We start from the raw sequence: 22706 nt of genomic DNA, 5'->3' as shown, positions 1-22706 counted from the left end.
TCCTTTGAACAAAGCACAATGTCAGCCATCTAACCCACACACCTTACCCCAGATGGGTTAGTAGTGTTTGAAATACCTGTCTGCCTGGGACGGGTTATTTTCAACACGGACTGCAAGATTATCAAATTCACCTGTCCTATGATCGGGTTAAAATTTAGATATGTATATACGAAGATATTTTTGGGGCAGGTAAGTTTTGGTCAGAGCTGGCAAGGTTTTCATCTAACCAGCTTTGTGGTCTGGCTGAAATTTTAGGGAGTTTCATACCGAGGGGTTAGGCAGCTGACTTTGTTTGCTGGTGATTAGGAGCCTGACTGAGTGTGGGTTTGAATCCTAGATGTTACTCAACCCAACAAAAGTACTAGAATCTGTACTTTACTGAGAAAGTGTAATCCCAAATGTGTTACATTTGACTGCTTTCTTAAAAGGCAATGTGTATTTGGCTGCAAGGTTACATGCAAGTTCAGGCATTTGGTAGACACCGCATACACTCAATCTCCATAATTGAACTCTCCATGAAATCTTCTTTTTGTGGGTCCATTTTGGGAATGCAGATCATCATCCTCATCCTCATCCCAGCTGAGAAAAATCTTTAATATGATAAATTCAAGACCAAAATCCCATTTGCAATTATTACACTATATTCAGAAATATACACTTACAAATATAAGGTGAACAGCTGGTAATAATTACACTGACCGTGTTATCAATAAATCATCATCATCATCATCAAATGTATTGTATAAAACAGGTTAATATATCTCTAAAGTAGCAGCTTCTAGTGCATCAGCAATGCTTATTACTGATGGAATTCAACACAAATAGAGTTCCATGTGTGAAATAGATCTGATGTTCATCCACCAGTATGACATCATTCCAATGGGCACGGGTGGGTGTTCGGCTTGTCCAAGAAGAACGCATGTGGGTCATGTTTCTTACAAGGTTAAGAATAGCTTTCACATGGTAACTGAATATTACAACATTTATTATTTCAACTTACAGGTCCATGGTTAAATAAATGTCATATATCACTGCATGTGGCTATCTTGAACTATAAAATGTCTTGATCCTTAAAATCGGTATCAAAAGTCTGGAACATAGGCTGTATGGTCTCATCATGGTGATCAGTCATTGGAGGTACAATATCAACAAATCCATACTGAACTGCGCAAGGTAATCCTCAAGTTGTGTTTTGACACAAATAGCAATGAATCCACTATGAGACGAATATGGTACATTACACAAATATTAGGTAATGAATACAATAACATGGCAGCAACTGATTCAGTCATTACATTCAGGAAACAATAACAAAATGTGTTCTTTGTCTCTTGACCATGTGCACGGTGCAAATTGATCTCGATGACCAATGACCACATCAATGAATTAATACATAAGAGTGTTGACCACGACCCGGCCTGGCTTGGATGCATTCCATTTTGCATGTCACTTTTTGATAAATTAAATCAAACTTGAGAAAAACACTCCCTTTTAAAACATTTAAGAATATTCAATTCTGGTGATTGTGGATAACAAATCAAAATTCACAAGTGTTTGCCACTAAAATGGTAATGTCCCCCGTCGCTAAAGAAGAACGAAATATTCATAACATATTTACTACTTTTTAATTTTTGTCATATAAAAGATGCCTGAAATGACTGGTGTCTGTATAATCACCCAATGTAGGCTGTCAACATAATTGAAGACATTGGTTGGGTTTATGAATTAATGAGATATTGCGTTAACAAGAGTAAGAAAAGTGGTCAAAGTGGCGTGGTGACCTTGAAAATCAGGCCAAGGTCACCAAAATCGACTGGTGTCTGTGTAATCCCCAAATGTAGGCTGTCACCAAATTTGAAAACATTGGGTACAATAGTTCATGAGGTATTGCGTTAACAAGAGTTTAAAAAGTGTGACCTTGAAAATAAGGTTAAGATCACCAACATCGACTGGTGTCTGCGTAATCCCCAAAGGTAGGCTGTCACCAGATTTGAAGGCATTGGGTACAACAGTTCATTGGATATCGTGTTAACAAGAGTTTGAAAAGTGTGACCTTGAAAATGAGGTCAAGGTCACCAATATCTACAGTTGTCTGCGTTATCCCCTAATGTAGGCTGTCACCAAACTTGAAGAAATTGGGTACAACAGTGCATGAATACATAATCCCCCGTTCCGCGTTGCGGCGGGGGACAATGAAGGCATATGGTTTGATCTCATGGCTAGATCACATGGCTTTTATCAGTAATTGAGTTATGTCGTGGTGTGTCAGTTAGATGTGGAAGGAAAGCCTGAAGTGCTGTAGGTCACACATGTTACTACTTTGGGGAAACCCATGAGTACAGGAATCGTGCTGACAAAGCAAGAAACATAATTTGAGCAAACCGGAAATCAAACACACATAGGTTACAGACAAAATGGAGGCCTTGTGCCATTAGTGGCAGCAGTTAAATCAGGAAGAATAAACATTCTAAAAGAAAGGTGAACTTGTCCTGCAAAAAAATAAGTTTCATTGCAATCATATGTAACATCTGATTTTGTTCTCATATATTATCAGGTATTTCAACAAATTCCAGGTCCCAACCCCACTTAAATATCAAATGACTTACATTTGACCTGTATTGATATTAAATAACTGGTTGAATAGAAGATCACTGTGACTCTTCTAGCCTGAATTCCACCGCTACAGTCCTGTGGTGTTGTTTGATAGATGTAGTTAGTGAGGTTGGTGAACAGTTTGTAGATAACTGGTCAATGAAAGATGCCCTCCTATCTCAGCTACACGTCTGATGTCCTCATTACTCTCTGTCAGAAGTGTCAGGTCAGCTTTGTGCTGTATTAGGAAGTCAACCACACCTTTATGTCCGCTGAAGGCAGCCTTCAATACAGGCGTGTATCCAAGTCTCCCTCTACTGTTGATGTTAGAGGGAGATACGAGGTGTTGTACTATAGCAGTGTTCCCACCCTGACAGGCAAGATGAAGTAAACTATCACCAGATGTAGCCGCACTGTCAGGTCAGCGTGCTTTGACACAAGGAGGTCAAACACACTCTGATGTCCACTGACAGCTGCCACCATTGCTGGTGTCCAGCCATAAAGCCCTCTACTGTTGATGTTAGAAGGAGACAGGAGGTGTTGTACTATAGCAGTGTTCCCACCCTGACAGGCAAGATGAAGTAAACTATCACCATATGTATCCAGCAGTGTCAGGTCAGCTTGCTTGGACACAAGGAGGTCAAACACACTTTGATGTCCACTGACAGCTGCCTTCATCACTGCCGTCCAACCATGTCTCCCTCTACTGTTGATGTTCGAGGGAGACAGGAGGTGTTGTACTATAGCAGTGTTCCCACCCTGACAGGCAAGATGAAGTAAACTATCACCATATGTATCCAGCAGTGTCAGGTCAGTTTGTTTGGACTCAAGGAGGTCAAACACACTTTGATGTCCACTGACAGCTGCCTTCATCACTGCCGTCCAACCATGGCTCCCTCTACTGTTGATGTTAGAGGGAGACAGGAGGTGTTGTACTATAGCAGTGTTCCCACCCTGACAGGCAAGATGAAGTAAACTATTACCAGATGTAGACACCAGTGTCAGGTCAGCTTGCTTGGACACAAGGAGGTCAAACACACTTTGATGTCCATTGACAGCTGCCTTCATCACTGCCGTCCAACCATGTCTCCCTCTACTGTTGATGTTAGAGGGAGACAGGAGGTGTTGTACTATAGCAGTGTTCCCACCCTGACAGGCAAGATGAAGTAAACTATCACCATATGTATCCATAAGTGTCAGGTCAGTTTGTTTAGACACAAGGAGGTCAAACACACTTTGATGTCCTTTGACAGCTGCCTCCATCACTGCCGTCCAACCAAGGCTCCCTCTACTGTTGATGTTAGAGGGAGACAGGAGGTGATGTACTATAGCAGTGTTCCCACCCTGACAGGCAAGATGAAGTAAACTATCACCAGATGTAGACACCAGTGTCAGGTCAGCTTGCTTGGACACAAGGAGGTCAAACACACTTTGATGTCCATTGACAGCTGCCTTCATCACTGCCGTCCAACCATGTCTCCCTCTACTGTTGATGTTAGAGGGAGACAGGAGTTGATGTACTATAGCAGTGTTCCCACCCTGACAGGCAAGATGAAGTAAACTATCACCAGATGTACACACCAGTGTCAGGTCAGCTTGCTTGGACACAAGGAGGTCAAACACACTTTGATGTCCTTTGACAGCTGCCTTCATCACTGCCGTCCAACCACGTCTCCCTCTACTGTTGATGTTAGAGGGAGACAGGAGGTGATGTATTATAGCAGTGTTCCCACCCTGACGGGCAAGATGAAGTAAACTATCACCAGATGTATCCAGCAGTGTCAGGTCAGCTTGCTTGGACACAAGGAGGTCAAACACACTTTGATGTCCATTGACAGCTGCTGCCATTGCTGGTGTCCAGCCATGGTCTCCTCTACTGTTGATGTTAGAGGGTGACAGGAGGTATTGTACTATAGCAGTGTTCCCACCCTGACAGGCAAGATGAAGTAAACTATCACTAGATGTATCCAGCAGTGTCAGGTCAGCTTGCTTGGACACAAGGAGGTCAAACACACTTTGATGTCCATCGACAGCTGCTACCATTGCTGGTGTCCAGCCATGTCTCCCTCTACTGTTGATGTTAGAGGGAGACAGGAGGTGATGTAGTATAGCAGTGTTCCCACCACAACAGGCAAGATGAAGTAAACTATCACCAGCTGTATCCAGCAGTGTCAGGTCAGCTTTGTTGGACACAAGGAGGTCAAACACACTTTGTTGTCCATGGACAGCTGCTACCATTGCTGGTGTCCAGCCATACATCCCTCTACTGTTGATGTTAGAGGGAGACATGAGGTGTTGTACTATAGCAGTGTTCCCACCACGACAGGCAAGATGAAGTAAACTATCACCAAATGTAGCCACCAGTGTCAGGTCAGTGTGCTTGGACACAAGGAGGTCAAACACACTTTGATGTCCGCTGACAGCTGCCCTCATTGCTGGTGTCGTGCCATGTTGCCCTCTACTGTTGATGTTAGAGGGAGACAGGAGGTGTTGTACTATAGCAGTGTTCCCACCACAACAGGCAGCATGAAGTAAACTATCACCAGATGTAGCCACCAGTGTCAGGTCAGCTTGCTTGGACACAAGGAGGTCAAACACACTTTGATGTCCACTGACAGCTGCCCTCATTGCTGGTGTCGTGCCATATTGCCCTCTACTGTTGATGTTAGAGGGAGACAGGAGATGTTGTACTATAGCAGTGTTCCCACCACAACAGGCAAGATGAAGTAAACTATCACCAGATGTAGACACCAGTGTCAGGTCAGTTTGGTTGGTCACAAGGAGGTCAAACACACTTTGATGTCCACTGACAGCTGCTACCATTGCTGGTGTCCAGCCATGTTCTCCTCTGCTGTTGATGTTAGAGGGTGACAGGAGGTATTGTACTATAGCAGTGTTCCCACCCTGACAAGCAAGATGAAGTAAACTATCACCAGATGTACCCACCAGTGTCAGGTCAGCTTGCTTGGACACAAGGAGGTCAAACACACTTTGATGTCCACTGACAGCTGCATTCATTGCTGGTGTCCAGCCATGTCTCCCTCTACTGTTGATGTTAGAGGGAGACAGGAGATGTTTCACGACAGTCTTGTTGCCACCTTGACAGGCAAGATGAATAATTGTAGTACCATATTTATCTTTCAGATTCAAGTTTGATATTTTCTGTAGTAACTCAAAACAACCTTCTGATGCTGAAAGTGCTGCAGCCATGACAGGGGTTCTGCCATTCACATCAACAGAGTTTATAACATTATCTCCAGGTTTCCTAATTAACAAGGTTTTCAACGATTTTTCCATTCCTGTCTTACAAACCAGATGGAAGATGTTTTGTAACTTCTTGTCTCTAGTGTTAACATCAGCACCTTCCTGGAGCAGATACACTAGAATATCGGAGCTGCCATTTTCAGCAGCTTGCAACAAGAGTCTGTTCAGTGTCAATTGATGATCATGTTTTTCGGAGCGAGTGAAGAGCCATTTCAATACTGTTACATTGTTGCTTTGTGCACACCCTCCTATAGCTTGACTGATCGCCTCTTGAGAGAATTCTCCTCCAGTTGTGTGTTCTATTTCTGTAACTAGATGTGCATTATGTCCAAGAACAGCCCAGTACAGAAAACATTTTCCTTTCTCTCTTCTGTGAAACCAAAGTTCTTCTGTAGAATCAGTTTGATTATGCTGATGGGGGTGCTTTGTCCCATCACACTGAAGTTTGTTGAGCAGTTTGAAAGCTGTTGTGTCTCGTTTGAAAACTGGATGTGTCACTGATTGAGAAAACTTTCCTTGTTTAATAGAATGTGCAAACCTTGTGGTAAGTAGGTCATCATAATTATCTGAGACATATATCAGATGGAGATGATCATCAATTTTAGTTTCTTCAACCTTTTCACCTTGTACTCTTTCAAACAGAAAGTCATCACTACAGTTCTTCAAAACAAAGACTGGACTGATATTGAACAAGGCACAGGCACAAGCATCATAAATTGAAGAATGGGCAAAGCCAACAGTGTCTCCTCTTGAGAAGAATGTACCTCTAAAACTTTTAGCGGCTTTGTACATGCCTGAACGTGTAGCATTCGGCATCAGGTCTTGAACAGTTTTGACCACCCTGTCCATTTCCTTGTCTTCATCTCTACTGTCTAACCTGGTTAGGTTCAATTTGTCTTCACACAGCAGCATCAGAACCAAACTGGCAGATCTATCATTTCTATCTTCAAGTAACTGCTTTAGTTCTAATCTAAGATAAAACAGTGGTTCCTTGAAAAATGATTTTGCATTTTTAAAGAAAGAGGAAAATTCAAAACAAAGTTTACAAATGAGAGGAAATCCAAAGATGTTGGAACAGATTTCCAGCTCATTGTAATCTGGAATATGTTGCACAGAGCAGTCACCAAAAGCATGTTTATGTCGTTGAAATATTGACTTTTTCTCTTTATCAGAAAGCCTGTATTTATCTTGTTTTGTTAAGTCCACTACTGTCTGACCCTTGAACAATTTGAAACCCTCATACTGCAGTTTTGCAAGTCCATCATGGAAATTGTATGATTTTGATGTGAAGATAACATGAATGTCCTTTGTTTGAGATTCTGTTAAACTTTGCACTTTGTTTCTGGATTTTTCACCAGCATCACTGTTTTCCCTCAATTCTGACCCTTTCTCTTCTGCTCTCTGCTTTTGTTCTAAATGGGGGAGAAGATTGTTCAGAAAGTTTTTAACATGTGAAGTATTAGCAGATACTCCAACAGTACCAAACAAATCATCAACAATGAGAAATACTCTTGAGTAGGTACTAAGACAGCGGTCAAAGTCAAACTTCTTAAGGCTGTCCACAAACACGACCTCGTACCCCTTTTGTCTATACTGTGAACCCAGCATCAGAGCCATAGTTGTCTTGCCTTCTCCTGAAGCGCCACAGATAGTCACATGACCAAATTCCTTCAATTTCTGTTTCACTTTTCTGTAGGCTTCAGTTGGAGCAAAAAATCTTCCTCGCTTCATCTGTGCGTAAATCAAGGGTATCTGTGTAGGAAAAAAAATATTTAACATCCCAGCAAAGACTTCGATGTAAACAGAAGACGACAAACTATTCACTTATTTCTATTGTGTGTGCAAGCATACCACAATTGACACAAGGTGTGTAACAGTTGTTTTTTACACAGATACATCATTCGAGATTCATTAGTTTTGCAAAATACTGCTGTCAATACATCAGGAGTTTGTATACAACATTTTCTTCTATCACCCATTTCAATCCATAAGGGTGACAGGTGGGACCAGGGATGATGATCTTCTCTCTGAGAATGGTAACAGTCTTGAACAAGATCTGGTCACTTACTGACCCTTCCGCCATCGACACTCACCTCTCCCCAGTGTTCCTTGTCCTGCCCCTCCAGTGACAATGTTGAGAGTGTTGGCAACTTGGGCGTTCCCTGAACGCTGTTCACCTGTCAACATCAACCAGGAGGAAGAATCATCAGTAACCATGGTTACCAAAACCATAATTGATCAGTTGTTTCCTTTCCACATGGAATAACATTATTTCAGATAATTGCAGTGTGAAAGTGAGTGAGTTTAGTTTTACGTCGCACTCTGCAATATTCCAGCTGTATGGTGGCGGTCTGTAAATAACTGAGTCTGGACCAGACAATCCAGTGATCAACAGCATGAGCATCGATCTGCGCAATAGGGAACCGATGAGATGTGTAAATCAAACCAGCGAGCCTGACCACCCGATCCTGGTCGTCGCCTCTTATGACAAGCATGGACTACTGAAGATTCATACCCGGACCTTCACGGGTTTGCTGTGCAAAAGAGTCGGGTTTCTATCATTCAGAAGCAGGGCTCCAGATAATTTTTCAACATCAGGAGTACGTACTCCTTAAGAAAACCTTAAGAGTACATTTCAAGTACTGAATGGAATTTAATGCAGTATCAGTGATCTTGTGTTTCGTTTCATATATGCACCACAACATTGCTGCTCTTGTGTAAATGGGGCAATAAACAATACAATAATACTTTTTCAGATAAATACATCTGTAAATGATACAAAGACCATACACCATTGCTGTGAGGCGTATCTGCTACGTTTTCTAAATTATTTCCTACCGTATCGTGCATATGTTTTATCCGTACATACGCCGATACGGCCCTTATCTGGAGCCCTGCAGAAGACTTTCACTTTTCTCATGATGAGGAATAAATACATCAATGACAAGCTGAGCGAAAATACACCGATGTAACATTTGATATGGAATTTGAAAAAAGAAGAAGAACAGGCCCCCTTGGTGTGTTTCATTTCAAATAAATGTCACCTCAGATGACAAAATGGAGGACAACAGTGACACCCACCTGTACTTATTGAGATTGCTTGGCTCTCTGGAACCTCCTCGTACGCTGAACCTGCGGGTACCAAGTGACCTTCATGTTCCTCGTCTGGACTGGCCATGTCAACATCAGATTCTGAATGCTCACCAGAAGTGGCCATGTGACTTTCAGATGACTCACTGGAAGTGGCCTTGACCAGATGGTGTCCATTGTCCTTGTCTCTACTGGCCATCTCAAGTTCACCTCTTCACTTCAACGTGCTCTGTCTGTCAAAATGATGTGGAATCTAGACATGCTGTGACAATAAGTAAGCCGGTCTGACAACACTGTTCCAGGGCTCTGTAGCTATTATTGAATGACCTCATATATCTCATAAACAACCTGACTGGACTCATAGTTTGTATATATTTGATGATGAAAGAATTATAATGGCCGAGTTAAATTCCATCATATGTCTGGTGTCTATGATGTAAGTCAAAGTCAGGTAACCATGCAGCCACCCAGAATTATTCCCAGCAACAGTTCAAATTAACTACCTGGAAGATGGTTCATACCACATCAAACCAAGAATTTTCTTTTTTAATGTTCCTTGGATCCATTTTGGACTGCACGAAACTGCAACTTTTTCATAGATTGATGCTCATGATGTTGATCACTGGATTGTCTGGTCCAGACTCAATTATTTAGAGACTGCCACCATGTAGCTGGAATATTGCTGTGTGGCATGAAACAACAAAAAAACAAAACAAAAAAAACAAACAAACAGATCTAGTGTTTAGCTTTCTGAAGTGTCACAATTCATTAGTGGTTGTATCTTTTGTGAAATAAGAAACATGCTTGCCTAAGTTCAGGCCAAGACCACATACCGATGGTCTCCTCAGTTTTGGAGTGATGATGTTTACACAAGCAGAGGACGAGTGTCAATGTGGCCAAAACACAAATGTTAATCAAGGAAACTAATATTAAATAGTAGAAAACCCTAACTTATGAATGCAACGGTAACAGTGCAACTGTTAACTTCGTTAAAACCAGATTCCATTTCATTTTAAGTAATGGTCCAATGACCACAAACATCTTTCAAAATGGCCGCTCCAAGCTGGTTCAGTTTCAGCTTATTTGTCCATTGGAACATCATTGGGAAGTTTAGTTTCAGAAAAGTTAGAAACATGGTCAAGACTGTACTTCATATTATTGGAACATGTGTTCAAGTAAGCAGGACTCACTAAAACCCAGAACTCCCAACTATGGCTGAGTTACAATTGATAACTGAACTTTGCATTGCACCTCCGTCATTACCTAAATCTGAAAAAAAACCATCTATTAAGTGATTGTAAAATTATTGGTTGAACAAATTTAATGTGGGACTTTTTCTCAACTTCCAGAGATGCAATTTGTGATGATTATCGTTACATTAACAATATCACAATGTAACTTTGCACTGCATCTCTCCTGTAGATATGGAGATCCCCAAATTTTGCAAACAATCCATTCAAATGTCATCAAGTTCTTGGCTGAACAAAACTTCCCTTGGATTTGAAATATGTAAATTGAAGCAATTTTAAAAAAAAAAAATAAAATTGAAAATCGGAACCAAGCTTTGCTGACAGCTCTCTGTTACACAAATACTTTTCAAGTTCTCGGTTGAAAAACTTTCGAAGTTCAAATTCTTATATTGCTGTACTGGCTAGCGAACAGTTATCACCATATTTTAGTGGTATTTACGAAATTACTCCGCCTTTTGTTAAATTAATGAAACAGAATTAATTATGATACTTAATTAGCTATTCACCGATGTGTCCAGCCCGTTCACTGCCGCGGATCATGTTTTTATATAATGCAGCAGAAGGGAATCATGTCGGTACAAATGGATGATTTCTCACAAGTAACTGTAACAGTTATCGCCATTCAGAATTTCTCATGCCATTTGTGAATTAATATATATATTTATATCATAAAGTAACCCCGAATAATTCGACTTCTAAAGGTCGGTGCATAACAAATGTGGCTGAAAAAGCATATTGATAATGGCCATAAATAAGACTTTTCAGTTTGTCTGTCTTGCCACATGACCAATTAGACTGGGCTGTCATGAAGCTTCAACTCCATTTGTGTATTTCCAGTGAAGACATTGGTGAAGCACAAATGACCTTCTGACAAGACGAACAGGGCTTAACTTGCAGCCATGTTGAAACTGGGTGAACATTAAAGTGAGCTTTTAACAAGAGACACTGTATAATCAGTATCGTTCATTCAAAGTTTCGGCTTTCTAGTCATAGGTAGATAAAATAAGTCGATAATATGACTACAGGGTCAGCACAAATGACCTTCTGACAAGGACGAACAGGGCTTAACTTGCAGCCATGTTGAAACCTGGGTGAACATTAAAGTGAGCGTTTAACAAGAGACACTGTATAATCAGTATCGTTCATTCAAAGTTTCGGCTTTCTAGTCATAGGTAGATAAAATAAGTCGATAATATGACTACAGGGTCAGCACAAATGACCTTCTGACAAGGACGAACAGGGCTTAACTTGCAGCCATGTTGAAACCTGGGTGAACATTAAAGTGAGCGTTTAACAAGAGACACTGTATAATCAGTATCGTTCATTCAAAGTTTCGGCTTTCTAGTCATAGGTAGATAAAACAGGGTCAGCACAAATGACCTTCTGACAAGGACGAACAGAGCTTAAATTGCAGCCATTTTGAAATTGTGTGAACATATACAGCGTTTAATATGAGTATATTATGAGACACTGTAATCTGTATTCAAAGTTTCAGCTTTATACTCTTTGTGGTTTAAAATAGGTCGATATAATATGACGACAGGTGTACAATCGGACGGACACAAAATTGAGTCCAGTGGGACTGTCTGACCTCGACATTACTCACTAACTGAACATTAATTCGTGCCATTAATTCACCTGGGACGTTTGTTTGTAGATGCACAATCTTCGGCACACAGATTTGAAAAACACTGTAGTCACATTACCAGCTAATTACATACACACTACTGAACCTACTCACGACGCAAGAAGTCACGGCATACGTAGCACCCCTTCAAAGTGTTGCGAGATGGTGGACGGCGACTTGAAGCGAGCGGGTAGCACCCGGGTAACACGTACCCCTGCTATCAGTACTTCCGTTACGGTATGTCAGGCTGATTGTTAAAGACCTTTCAGTAGGAAAAGGAATACCGCTTTTAAACCAATCAGAACAAAGCATTCTTCAATACCATGATATACCCCAGATTGGAATTGGTGACCAGTAAGCATGCCGACCGTTGGAGGTGACTTGGGGATCCTGTGGTCACGTTGGTTGGCTGTTGTTTAATGCCGCACTCAGCAGTATTCCAGCTATATGGGGCGTTCGGTAAATAATCCAGCCTGGATCACACAATCCAGTGATTAACAGCATGAGCATCGATCTACGCAATTGGGATATGATGACGTGTCAACCTAATCAGAAAGCCTGACCACCTGATCCCGGTAGTTGCCTCGGACCTTCACGGGTGGTGAGGACGTTTGCTTTTACGCCGGTTTTAGCTATATTCCAGCAATATCACGACACCAGGCCCCGATTTCTGGAAACAAACTTAAGTCTGAGTTTTGACTTAAATCAGAGTTTTTACCCAAATTTGAGAAAACGCAGGAAATGCATTTCCAGAATAAACTGAAATCAATATAAAACTCAAACTTAGTAGACACTTTGAGTTTGATGGATAGATTACTTAAGTTGTTTGAGCTTTTTATTTAAAAAATGTAGTTGATTTAAAAATTCAGCTGTTTCAAATTGTCAAACTCAGTTTAAAATTTGAGAAAAACTTAAGTTTGTTTCGAGAAATGGTGGCCAGAAATGGGCTTCACGCATTGTACCCATATGGAACATCGAACTCGAGTCTTCGGCGTGATGAGCGAACGCTTTAACCACTAGGTTACCCCACCGCCCCTTCGCGGGTAGTGTGGTCACCGTCAGACTGCCTGACATGGCTGATTGCATGTTATCGTATGGAGATTGCGTAAGTGGATCTGTGCTTCATAATATCAATCACTGAAGTGTCGGGTCCAGACTGGGTTATTTACGCCGCCTACAGCTGAACCAGGTTGGCTGTTGCTTAGTGCCGCATAGCTCCATCGTGTCAGCATTGAGTTAAAATAACTATAGTTCTAATTTCATTTGGGTTATATTTTTAATTTTCACTATATTTGTTTCTTAATACCATAATCATATATGTTTTGCTAGTCTTCATTTGATAATGTAAAAAGGAATGCTTGCTACATCTGACTGGGCGATAAGAAGTGCTGTAAGGCTGGGGATTCTTGCTGGATTGAATATGGTTTTATGTTTAGCCATCGGAACATAACATTCCTTGGAGAGAGTATATTAAATTATAATAAAAGAGAATGAAACCCCTTGTAATAATTTGAGAATTCAATATGATATTTTCCAGTTTTTTCGCTTCCAGGCAGTTTTAATGGACTTCTGCTTGCCAAGCAAGGTTGTTTATGAGAGCACTAAGAACTGGATTTCATCAACTAAATCAACTTGAAATGCTGCTTACAGTAATGGAATATAAACAAGACAATACATGGTGGAAGAATGTAGAACTATGATCCTAAAGGTCGTGTAACGGGGAAAGACCCCCCGGTCAAATCTCCATTTTATCTGGAGCCAGTAAGTGGAAAACGTTGTGTTTAAAATGTGCTTCTTTCAATGTCAGTTTGACCCAGCAGGGGGGTACGTATCTTGGCCGCTGTAGGTTTGAATCATTTGAGAATTGATTGCAATATCTTTGCGTTAATGGAGATATGGGCTGTTGGTTTGTTGTTTAATGCCAAACAGCAACCTAGGGTTATAGAATGTGATAGCAAAAAAATGATAAGAAAGCAATCTTTCACCTATATGGCGGCCTCGGTAAATAATCCAGTCTGGATCACACAATCCAGTGATTAACAGAATGAACATCGATCTACGCAATTGGGATTCGATGACATGAGTCAGCCAGGTGAGAGAGCCTGACCACCCGATCCCGTTAGTCGCCTCGCATCTTCACGGGTGGTGAGGGCATTTGCTTTTACACACAACTTTTAGCTATATATTCCAGCAATATAACGATGGGGAACACCAGAAATGGGCTTCACGCATTGTACCTATATGGGACATCGAACTCGAGTCTTCGGCGTGATGATCGAACACTTTAACCACTGGGCTACGCCACCACCTCTTTGCGGGTAGTGTGGTCAGGTAGTCTGACTTGGCTGTTTGCCTGTCATCGCATGGTCATTGTGCACGTGGACCTGTGCTTCATAATATCAATCACTGAAGTGTCGGGTCCAGACTGGGTTATTTACGTCGCCTACAGCTGAACCAATGCAATGACAAACAAGTACATTCCAAAAACAAATCGATTTTATTACACGAAGTTACCTCACTCAGGCAGTTAGTTCGCTGGATTGTTTCATAGAAATGCATGTTTGATTTGTTGGCTTTTGTTGTTTTCATTGCATTGCATTTTGATTTTGAGTTCTCTTACACCATGTCCAACTCATCAAATTAAGTAGTTCTCCTGTCAAAAAGACTCAACCTGTTCTGTTTCATGTGCGAAACAGCTCTTTATTTCTTACCCATCTATAGACTAAACCTAGTCTGGTGGTTTATTTTCTTGCGTAATTTATATAAATGACCAGTCTAAAAACTATTATCCGGTTTGGACCAGTTCGCAGGTTTCAGGCGGCATGGCCGAATATTCAGGAATCCTTAGACTAACAACTAGTCTCTGAAATGAACATATTTTACTGAAAAAAGTCCATAGTAAAAAACAACAAAATATAATGAGAAGGAGCCCTGAGACTTTCTTCATTTTCAGAAGCTGAGGAAATCTAGACTTGCCACATTTTCTAGACTTGTGTGGGCTTTCTTGGATATATTTGCTTCAGGGTCTGTACGACAGCCTAAGGAATCCTCATCATTTTGAGTAATATAGGAGTAACACAGCAACGAGCGAGTATGTATTAAGTCTTTTATTTTGTATTTCATGTAAATCTAGATCCATAAGTATCAGTTGAGGCATGTTAAAGCGATTATAAGTTTGTTATTGTAATCTAAGAAGTAGGGCTGTTCAGCTTTCGATCAGGCATAATTCACGTACAGCACTTTATGGCGTATATTGCCTTAGACTTCTGTGACAGCATGTGATATTTAAAGTACTTTATGCTTTAGGTATTGTAGAAACACAGTTTGCACTCTTGTTAAATGCGTAAGTCATTTAGGTGTAAGTTTCATGTTCAAGTTGCTCTATTGAAGCGCTCATAAAATATGTGCAGTTTACATGCAGAATAAGCAATACGGAGTTGCTTCCCTTTAACTGTTACTCTGAAGTTTATAGAGTTTGTGCAGCCTATTTCAGTAATTTGGCCAATAATTGAGTGACAGGGTAAACCCTTTAGTAATCTGACCAATCCTTGTGTAATAGGGTAAACCCTTCAGTAATTGTAGCATCCCTTAATGCCGTAAACGTAGTATTTTTGTTATTTTAAATTTTGGCTAAATTTTCCTCCAATCGCCAGCGGCTGAAGGGATGGTGTAAATCCAGCGAGGGTCCGTGCAGGTAGCATGGCTGTAAGTCCCCATGGTTCATTGATGACAGATTATAAAATATACATATTGTTTGTAAACGTTTGTTCTCGTCACGATATGACTGAAACATTGCCAATGTGACATTAAATATTAACTCACTCACTCGGTTATTTATAGCTAGACTATTGCTGAGTGCGGTGTAAATAAGTGCTTGCTCGTCACGGCAAAGACCCGGTGCGATTCTCCATGATCATGATGACTGCATATGGCAAATGTAAAAAAGTGGTACGATGTATATATTTCAACTACTATATAATACATGTAGCGGAATTACAGACAGTGAAATTCTGTAATTTATTCTGTTGATAAACGTTTGCTGACATGGCTCAGGAAGTTCTGGTAGGGAAAACAAGGACTTTGGTACGGCAGGCTATATGACGGTAATCCAGGTAAATTTACATGTTTCGCCAATGAAGGGCAAAGTGCCTATCCAATTGGTTTCCTATCATGTTGTTATTCTTGTACATCACACTACCCCCACTCTTGGATTTGTGTACACAATACATTGTTTTCTTTATGCATTAATCCTTATCTTATTGGCTTCTGTAATTATATTGTTGGCTATGTAATTATATTTGTATCTTTATATTGTACATTCTCCCTCCTTGCATTGTGTAAACATGTTATATCTATATATATCACTCTTTGCACTGACTCAGTATTCACCTGATGAAGGAGCAAGAATTAGCTCTGAAACGTCGTGTAATATAAAAAAGAAGTTGTTATCCAGAAATGTGTCATGTATTCATGTTGTTGACTATCATTTGTAATGAATGCATGCTCAGTAACTTTACAGAATTTCGTGTGGGGGAAGAGCCAGAATCAACGCACATGCACATAGAATATCCAATTATGATCGACACACCAGTAAGCCACACCTAGACAAAGATATGTATGGAATCCCGAACTAAAGCAAAACTATGTAAATGTGTGGAATCAAGTCAGTCCTTGTGAAATTCAGAACTTTTACGAGCGCATCAACAGTGACGATGTACATGGGCGTTTAACTCTGAGTGAGTTAAACCATTCTCACAGCGGCATTATTTCAGCCATATCGTGACTTAAAATAGTTAATAATTCATTATAAATGTACAACTCTTAAAACCTTTCGACGAATGACAGTAAAACCAACTAGTAAATCACAGTATCAAGAAATAAAACTACCATCTCTCTCTCTTAAATAGGATTTTAGATTAGGACAATACAACATCAAAAGGGGCTGAGGATCGCCAACAACTGAAGGTAGATCACCACTCTAGGGACCATGGGGACTTACATACCATCATTGGCGATTGTACTGATATTTAGCCATAATAAACAACAAATATTCTATTATTAAAAACGTGTGTAGAGCTAAATTGACTTTGAAAGTTTTGGGACTTACGTTCCCTCTTAGGAGGATAATCATTTTACAGTACTTTAACCCCTTCGAGGCATACAGCCACTAACTATCTTAGTTGCTAAGTTATTCTACCAACTGTATAATATCATTTATCTATTCACAAAACATATAAATCAAAATTGATCAATCAACTCCATTTCTTTTAAAACTCAGTGATTAAATGATAATTAACATTACTAATAAAGATCCTTCACAGTTTTGACACAGAAATATTCATCCCTTGTGAGCGTATAACTCTGTTTCAGGACTCACTGAAGCGTACAAATTTTGTTCCACTGGAAACCCTCATCGTGAATGTAAACGTGCCAGGAATGAAGCAAGGCGTAGGCGGAGACAGTTTACTCGTACATTTTATAAAGATCTTTGCCATAAAAACAAGCTAACTATTCATCTGTTCTTGCAGAGAAAGTAGTCTGTTTTCTTGTGTGTTATTACAGTTATTAATTGTCTCAGCCTACGCGCTTTTCCTGGCATTCCGAATCAACCGGTCATTGTCCCGAACAGTGTCATGATGATGGTTATGCTGACAATAAAAAACTCTGCTTCATGTATTTTTCTCTGTGGCGGTCTGTAATTAGTTGTCTGGACCAGACAATTCAGTGATCAACAGCATGAGCATCGATCTAGCCAATTGGGATCCGATGACATGTGAAGTCAGTAAGCCTGACCACCTGATCTGGTTAGTCCCTCTTACGACAAGCATGGTTTGCTGAAGGCCAATATTCTAACTTGGATCTGCAAGGGTGATTGAATGAATTGTTAATTTTCAAACTCTTTCTAGTATATTTACTGTTAAAAACTGTTTTGTGCATTCAGATTATGTTCTTTTCTTCTTTATGAACATGAACATATTCTTTGAACAAAGTACCAAATGTCAGCCATCTAACCCACTTCCAGCCACTGCAGCTTCCCACATGGGTTAGGCCGCTGACTTTGTGTGCTGGTGGTTAGGTGCCTGAGTGAGTGTGGGATGGAATCTCAAATGGGACTCAGCCCAACAAAAGTACTAGAATCTGTACTTTACTAAGAAAGTGTAATCCCAAATCTGTTAGATTTGACTACTTTCTTAAAAGCTGTGTATATTTGGCAGCAAGGTTACATGCAAGTTCAGGCAATAGGTAGACACCAGTTGAACTCACAATGACTTCTTTTAGGGTCCATTTTGGGACTACATACAGATCATCATTATCATCATCATCATCACAGATGAGAATCTTTTTTAAATATGATATATTCAAGACAAATATCCCATTTGCAATTATTAAACTGTATTCAGAAATATACATTTACAAATATAAGGTGAACAGCTGGTAATAATTACACTGACCATGTTATCAATCAATCATCATCATCAATATCTCTAAAGTAGCAGCTTCTAGTGCATCTGCAATGCTTATTACTGATGGAATTCAACACAAATAGAGTTCCATGTGTGAAGTAGATCTGATGTTCATCCACCAGTATGACATCATCTCAATGAGCACGGGTGGGTGTTCGGCTTGTCCAAGAAGAACGCATGTGGGTCATGTTTCTCAAGGTTAAGAATAGCTTTCACATGGTAATTGAATATCACAACATTTGTTATTTCCAACTTACAGGTCCATGGTTAAATAAATGTCATATATCACTCCATGTGGCTATCTTGATCTATAAAATGTCTTCATCCTTAAAATCGGTATCAAAAGTCTGGAACATAGGCTGTATGGTCTCATCATGGTGATCAGTCATTGGAGGTACAATACCAACAATCCATACTGAACTGCGCAAGTTAATCCACAAGTTGTGTGTTTTGGCACAAATAGCAATGAATCCACTATGAGACAAATATGGTGCATATCACAAATATTAGGTAATGAACACAATAACATGGCAGCAGCTGATTCAGTCATTACATTCAGGAAACAAGAACAAAATGTGTTCTTTGTCTCTTGACCATTTGGACAGTGCCAATTGATCCCGATGACCAGTGACGACATCAATGTTGAATTAAATACACAGAGTGTAGACTGTTATATTGCCTGGCTTGCATACCTCATATCACTTTGATAAATCTTCTAAAAATTATAATATACCGAGTCAAAAAGAAACCTCAAAACGTAATTTGAAAAAATAATGAATAATTTTTTCGATGATACATCTATGTATCTTGGGATCGATCTTTCGAAAAAAAACGTTAGCAAAACCCACTCAAACCCATCCATTCGTCGTGCAGATGACGTTAGTGCCAAATCAGGTTTTGCACGTACAGTCGATCATGTGATCTTCGCATCGAAGTTTACTTCATACGCACGTGCTTGCATTGGCCTCAACAATTGAAAAAACACTTTTAAACCACAGTTCTAATGGTACTTGAAATGCCACGATTGTCAAATGTGCAACGTGAACGTGCCGTTGGCATGTTGCAAGCGGGAAGATCAGTTATTGACGCAAGAGCAATGGGATGCAGCCGTTATACTGTGTATGACTTGGGGGTCGTCTACAACAAACTAGCACCACTTTTGATCGCCCCAGATCGGGTCGTCCACGTGTGACGTCACGAGCAGAAGACCGTCAAATCGTCACCTACGTGACAGATTTCTGCCGGCTACACGAACCAGGGCTGAGATGTTTAGAGGTCGACTGTCCTCCAGACCATTCGAAATTGGTTGCGGGCTGCCAATCTCCATTCTCGACGTCCATATCCTGGGCCAATATTGACGCCGTTTCATCAACATCAGCGTCTGTTGTGGGCCCAACGTCACCCCCGATGGACCCAGAGAGACTGGAATTGAGTTGTCTTTAGTGATAAATCCAGGTTTACCCTCAGATTCGTGGACGGCAGGCATAGAGTCTGGAGACGTCGTCGTGAACGGTATGCCCAATGATTGTGTACAGGAAGTTGACAGATTAGTGGCTGAAGTTGCATGGTGTGGGGTGCTTTATGTGGGAAAAACCGTTCCGACTTCTGGTCATCCGTGGAAACCTCACAGCTGCTGCTTACCGCGAACAGGTGCTCACCCCTGAACTCGTTCCTTTCATGGCGGTTCATGGCCCAGGTCTACAGTTCCAGCATGATAATGCTCGGCCGCATACCACGATGTTGACGCGAAATTTCCTTCAAAACGCTGGAATCAATGTCATGGACTGGCCATCGAGGTCCCCTGACCTTAATCCAATAGAGCATGTTTGGGATGCACTTGGGAGAAGGCTTCGTGGTCTTAGGAACCAACCGCAGAATTTTCAGGAACTTGGCTGCCCTTGCAAGAGCAATGGCGCCAGAATCCCCAACCACGTGTTCACAAGCATCAGGCAGTCGATGAGGCGGTGTTTTGGCAGTGTTTGGCAGTGGTGTGAATGGTGCGGGGCGGCCATAGACGATATTGAACTGAGAAATTTCGCATTTTTATTCTTGTGACTTGACATTCTGTATTCCCATGTTTTGGAACCGTGGTGTAGCCTAATGGAACTGATTATGGCACTGTCAGTGTATTGAGTACATCACACAGATCTCAGCAATGAAATAATAACAATTTAACCATCTTACCATCTCTTGTTCTTTTTATAGTGCCCTGGAGAAATAATGTGAAGTTTCTTTTTGACTCAGTATAAAAAATCACTCCTCAATAAAACATTAATTGAATTATTGATTGCGGATAACATACCAAATATATGAAGGGTAAATTTTGATTCACTGAATATGCAAATTAATCGTAAGAATGTAGATGAAACAGCTTAGATCAATAATTCAATTACATCATGAGCGGAGTGGTGAGTGAATGAATGGGTTATTGCTCTTATTTGGTACACAAATATTGGGTATTGACGGTACAAATTTATCACGACAATAACCAGTGACAACATCAATGAATTAATACATAAGAGTGTTGACCGACCCTGCCTGGCTTGGATGCATTCCATTTTGCATATCACTTTTTGATAAATTAAATCAAACTTAAGAAAAACACTCCATTTTAAAACATTTAAAGAATATTTAATTCCGGTGATGTGGACAACAAATCAAATTCATGAAGGGATATGGTTTTGATTCACTGAATATAATTGAGTTAATCGTAGGTGAATCAGCTACAAGTGCCTAGATCTCATGGCCTTGATCATGTCAGCTAATGTCATGAGTTCAGCTGGATGTGGTGGCGTGTCAGCTAGATGTCATGGCATGTCAGCTGGATGTCATGGTGTGTCAGCTAGATGTCAAGGCATGTCAGCTAGATGTCATGGTCATGGCATGTCATGGCATGTCAGCTAGATGTCATGGCGGTGTGTCAGCTTAGACGTCATGCGTGTCAGCTGGATGTCATTTCATCAGCTATGATGTCATGGATGTCGTGGTCAGCTAGATGTCATGGCGTGTTAGCTAGATGTCATGGCGTGTTAGCTAGATGTCATGGCGTGTCAGCTAGATTTCATGGCGTGTCAGCTAGATGTCATGGCGTGTAGCTAGGTTGGTGTGTCAGCTAAATCATGGCATGTCAGGAAGTGAAAGGAAGGAAATCCTGAAGTGAGGCACATGTCACTACACTACCCATGAGTACAGGAATCGTGCTGACAAAGCAAGAAACAGAATTTGAGCAAACCAGAAATCAAACAGCCATAGGTGGCAGACAAAATGGAGGCCTTGTGCCATTAGTGGCAGCAGTTTGATCAGGAAGAATAAACATTCTAATAGAAAGGTGAACTTGTCCTGCAAAACATCAGTTTCATTGCAATCATATGTAACATCTGATTTTGTTCTCCACTGGTATTTCAAGAAATCCCAGTGCCCAACACCACTTGAATATCAATGACCTTTAGACATTAAATAGGTTGTTGAATAGAGATCACTGTGACTCTTGTTTCCTGAATTCAACCACTGCAATCCTGTGGTGCTGTTTGACTGGTGTAGTTAGTGAGGCTGGTGAACAGTTTGTAGATAACTGGTCAATGAAGGATGCCCTCCCATCTCAGCTACACGTCTGATATCGTCATTACTGTCTGTCAGAAGTGTCAGGTCAGCTTTGTGCTGTATTAGGAGGTCAACCACATCTTTATGTCCATAGAAGGCAGCCTTCAATACAGGTGTGTATCCAAGTCTCCCTCTACTGTTGATGTTAGAAGGAGACAGGAGGCGTTGTACTATAGCAGTGTTCCCACCACGACAGGCAAGATGAAGTAAACTATCACCAGATGTAGACACCAGTGTCAGGTCAGCATGGTTGGACACAAGCATGGTTGGACACATTCATGACTGGAGTTCAAAACACTTGTGATGTCCACCCCTGACAGCTGAAGTACCATTGTATCCACCAGTGTCGAGATCCAGCTTGCATCAAACTCATGTCCTTGACAACTAATGCGTGCTGGTGTGATGTTACTGTTGATGTTAGGGGAGACAGGAGGTGTTGTACTATAGCAGTGTTCCCACCCTGACAGGCAAGATGAAGTAAACTATCAACATATGTATCCACCAGTGTCAGGTCAGCATGGTTGGACACAAGGAGGTCAAACACACTTTGATGTCCACTGACAGCTGCATTCATTGCTGCCGTCCATCCATGTCTCCCTCTACTGTTGATGTTAGAGGGAGACAGGAGGTGTTGTACTATAGCAGTGTTCCCACCACGACAGGCAAGATGAAGTAAACTATCACCAGATGTATCCACCAGTGTCAGGTCAGCATGGTTGGACACAAGGAGGTCAAACACACTTTGATGTCCACTGACAGCTGCATTCATGACTGCCGTCCATCCATGCTCACCTCTACTGTTGATGTTAGAGGGAGACA

General features: G+C 40.9%; 1 protein-coding gene across 1 annotated transcript; it reads right to left on the bottom strand.

Moving 5' to 3' along the window:
• Positions 1-7555: 7555 nt before the first annotated feature.
• Positions 7556-12052, bottom strand: LOC124255134. Its single transcript, XM_046688973.1, has 4 exons — positions 11938-12052; positions 8938-9179; positions 7950-8033; positions 7556-7608 (listed from the first exon to the last, which is right to left on the bottom strand). The coding sequence occupies exons 2-4, from the start codon at positions 9143-9145 to the stop codon at positions 7556-7558; spliced, it is 345 nt and encodes a 114-aa protein (XP_046544929.1). The 5' UTR covers positions 9146-9179; positions 11938-12052.
• Positions 12053-22706: the final 10654 nt, after the last annotated feature.

The sequence above is a fragment of the Haliotis rubra genome, unplaced genomic scaffold (genome assembly GCF_003918875.1).
Source record: "Haliotis rubra isolate DU_JTF1 unplaced genomic scaffold, ASM391887v1 Scf594, whole genome shotgun sequence".
In the NCBI taxonomy this organism is placed as follows: Eukaryota; Metazoa; Mollusca; class Gastropoda; order Lepetellida; family Haliotidae; genus Haliotis; species Haliotis rubra.
This window is presented reverse-complemented; position numbering and strand designations above follow the sequence as displayed.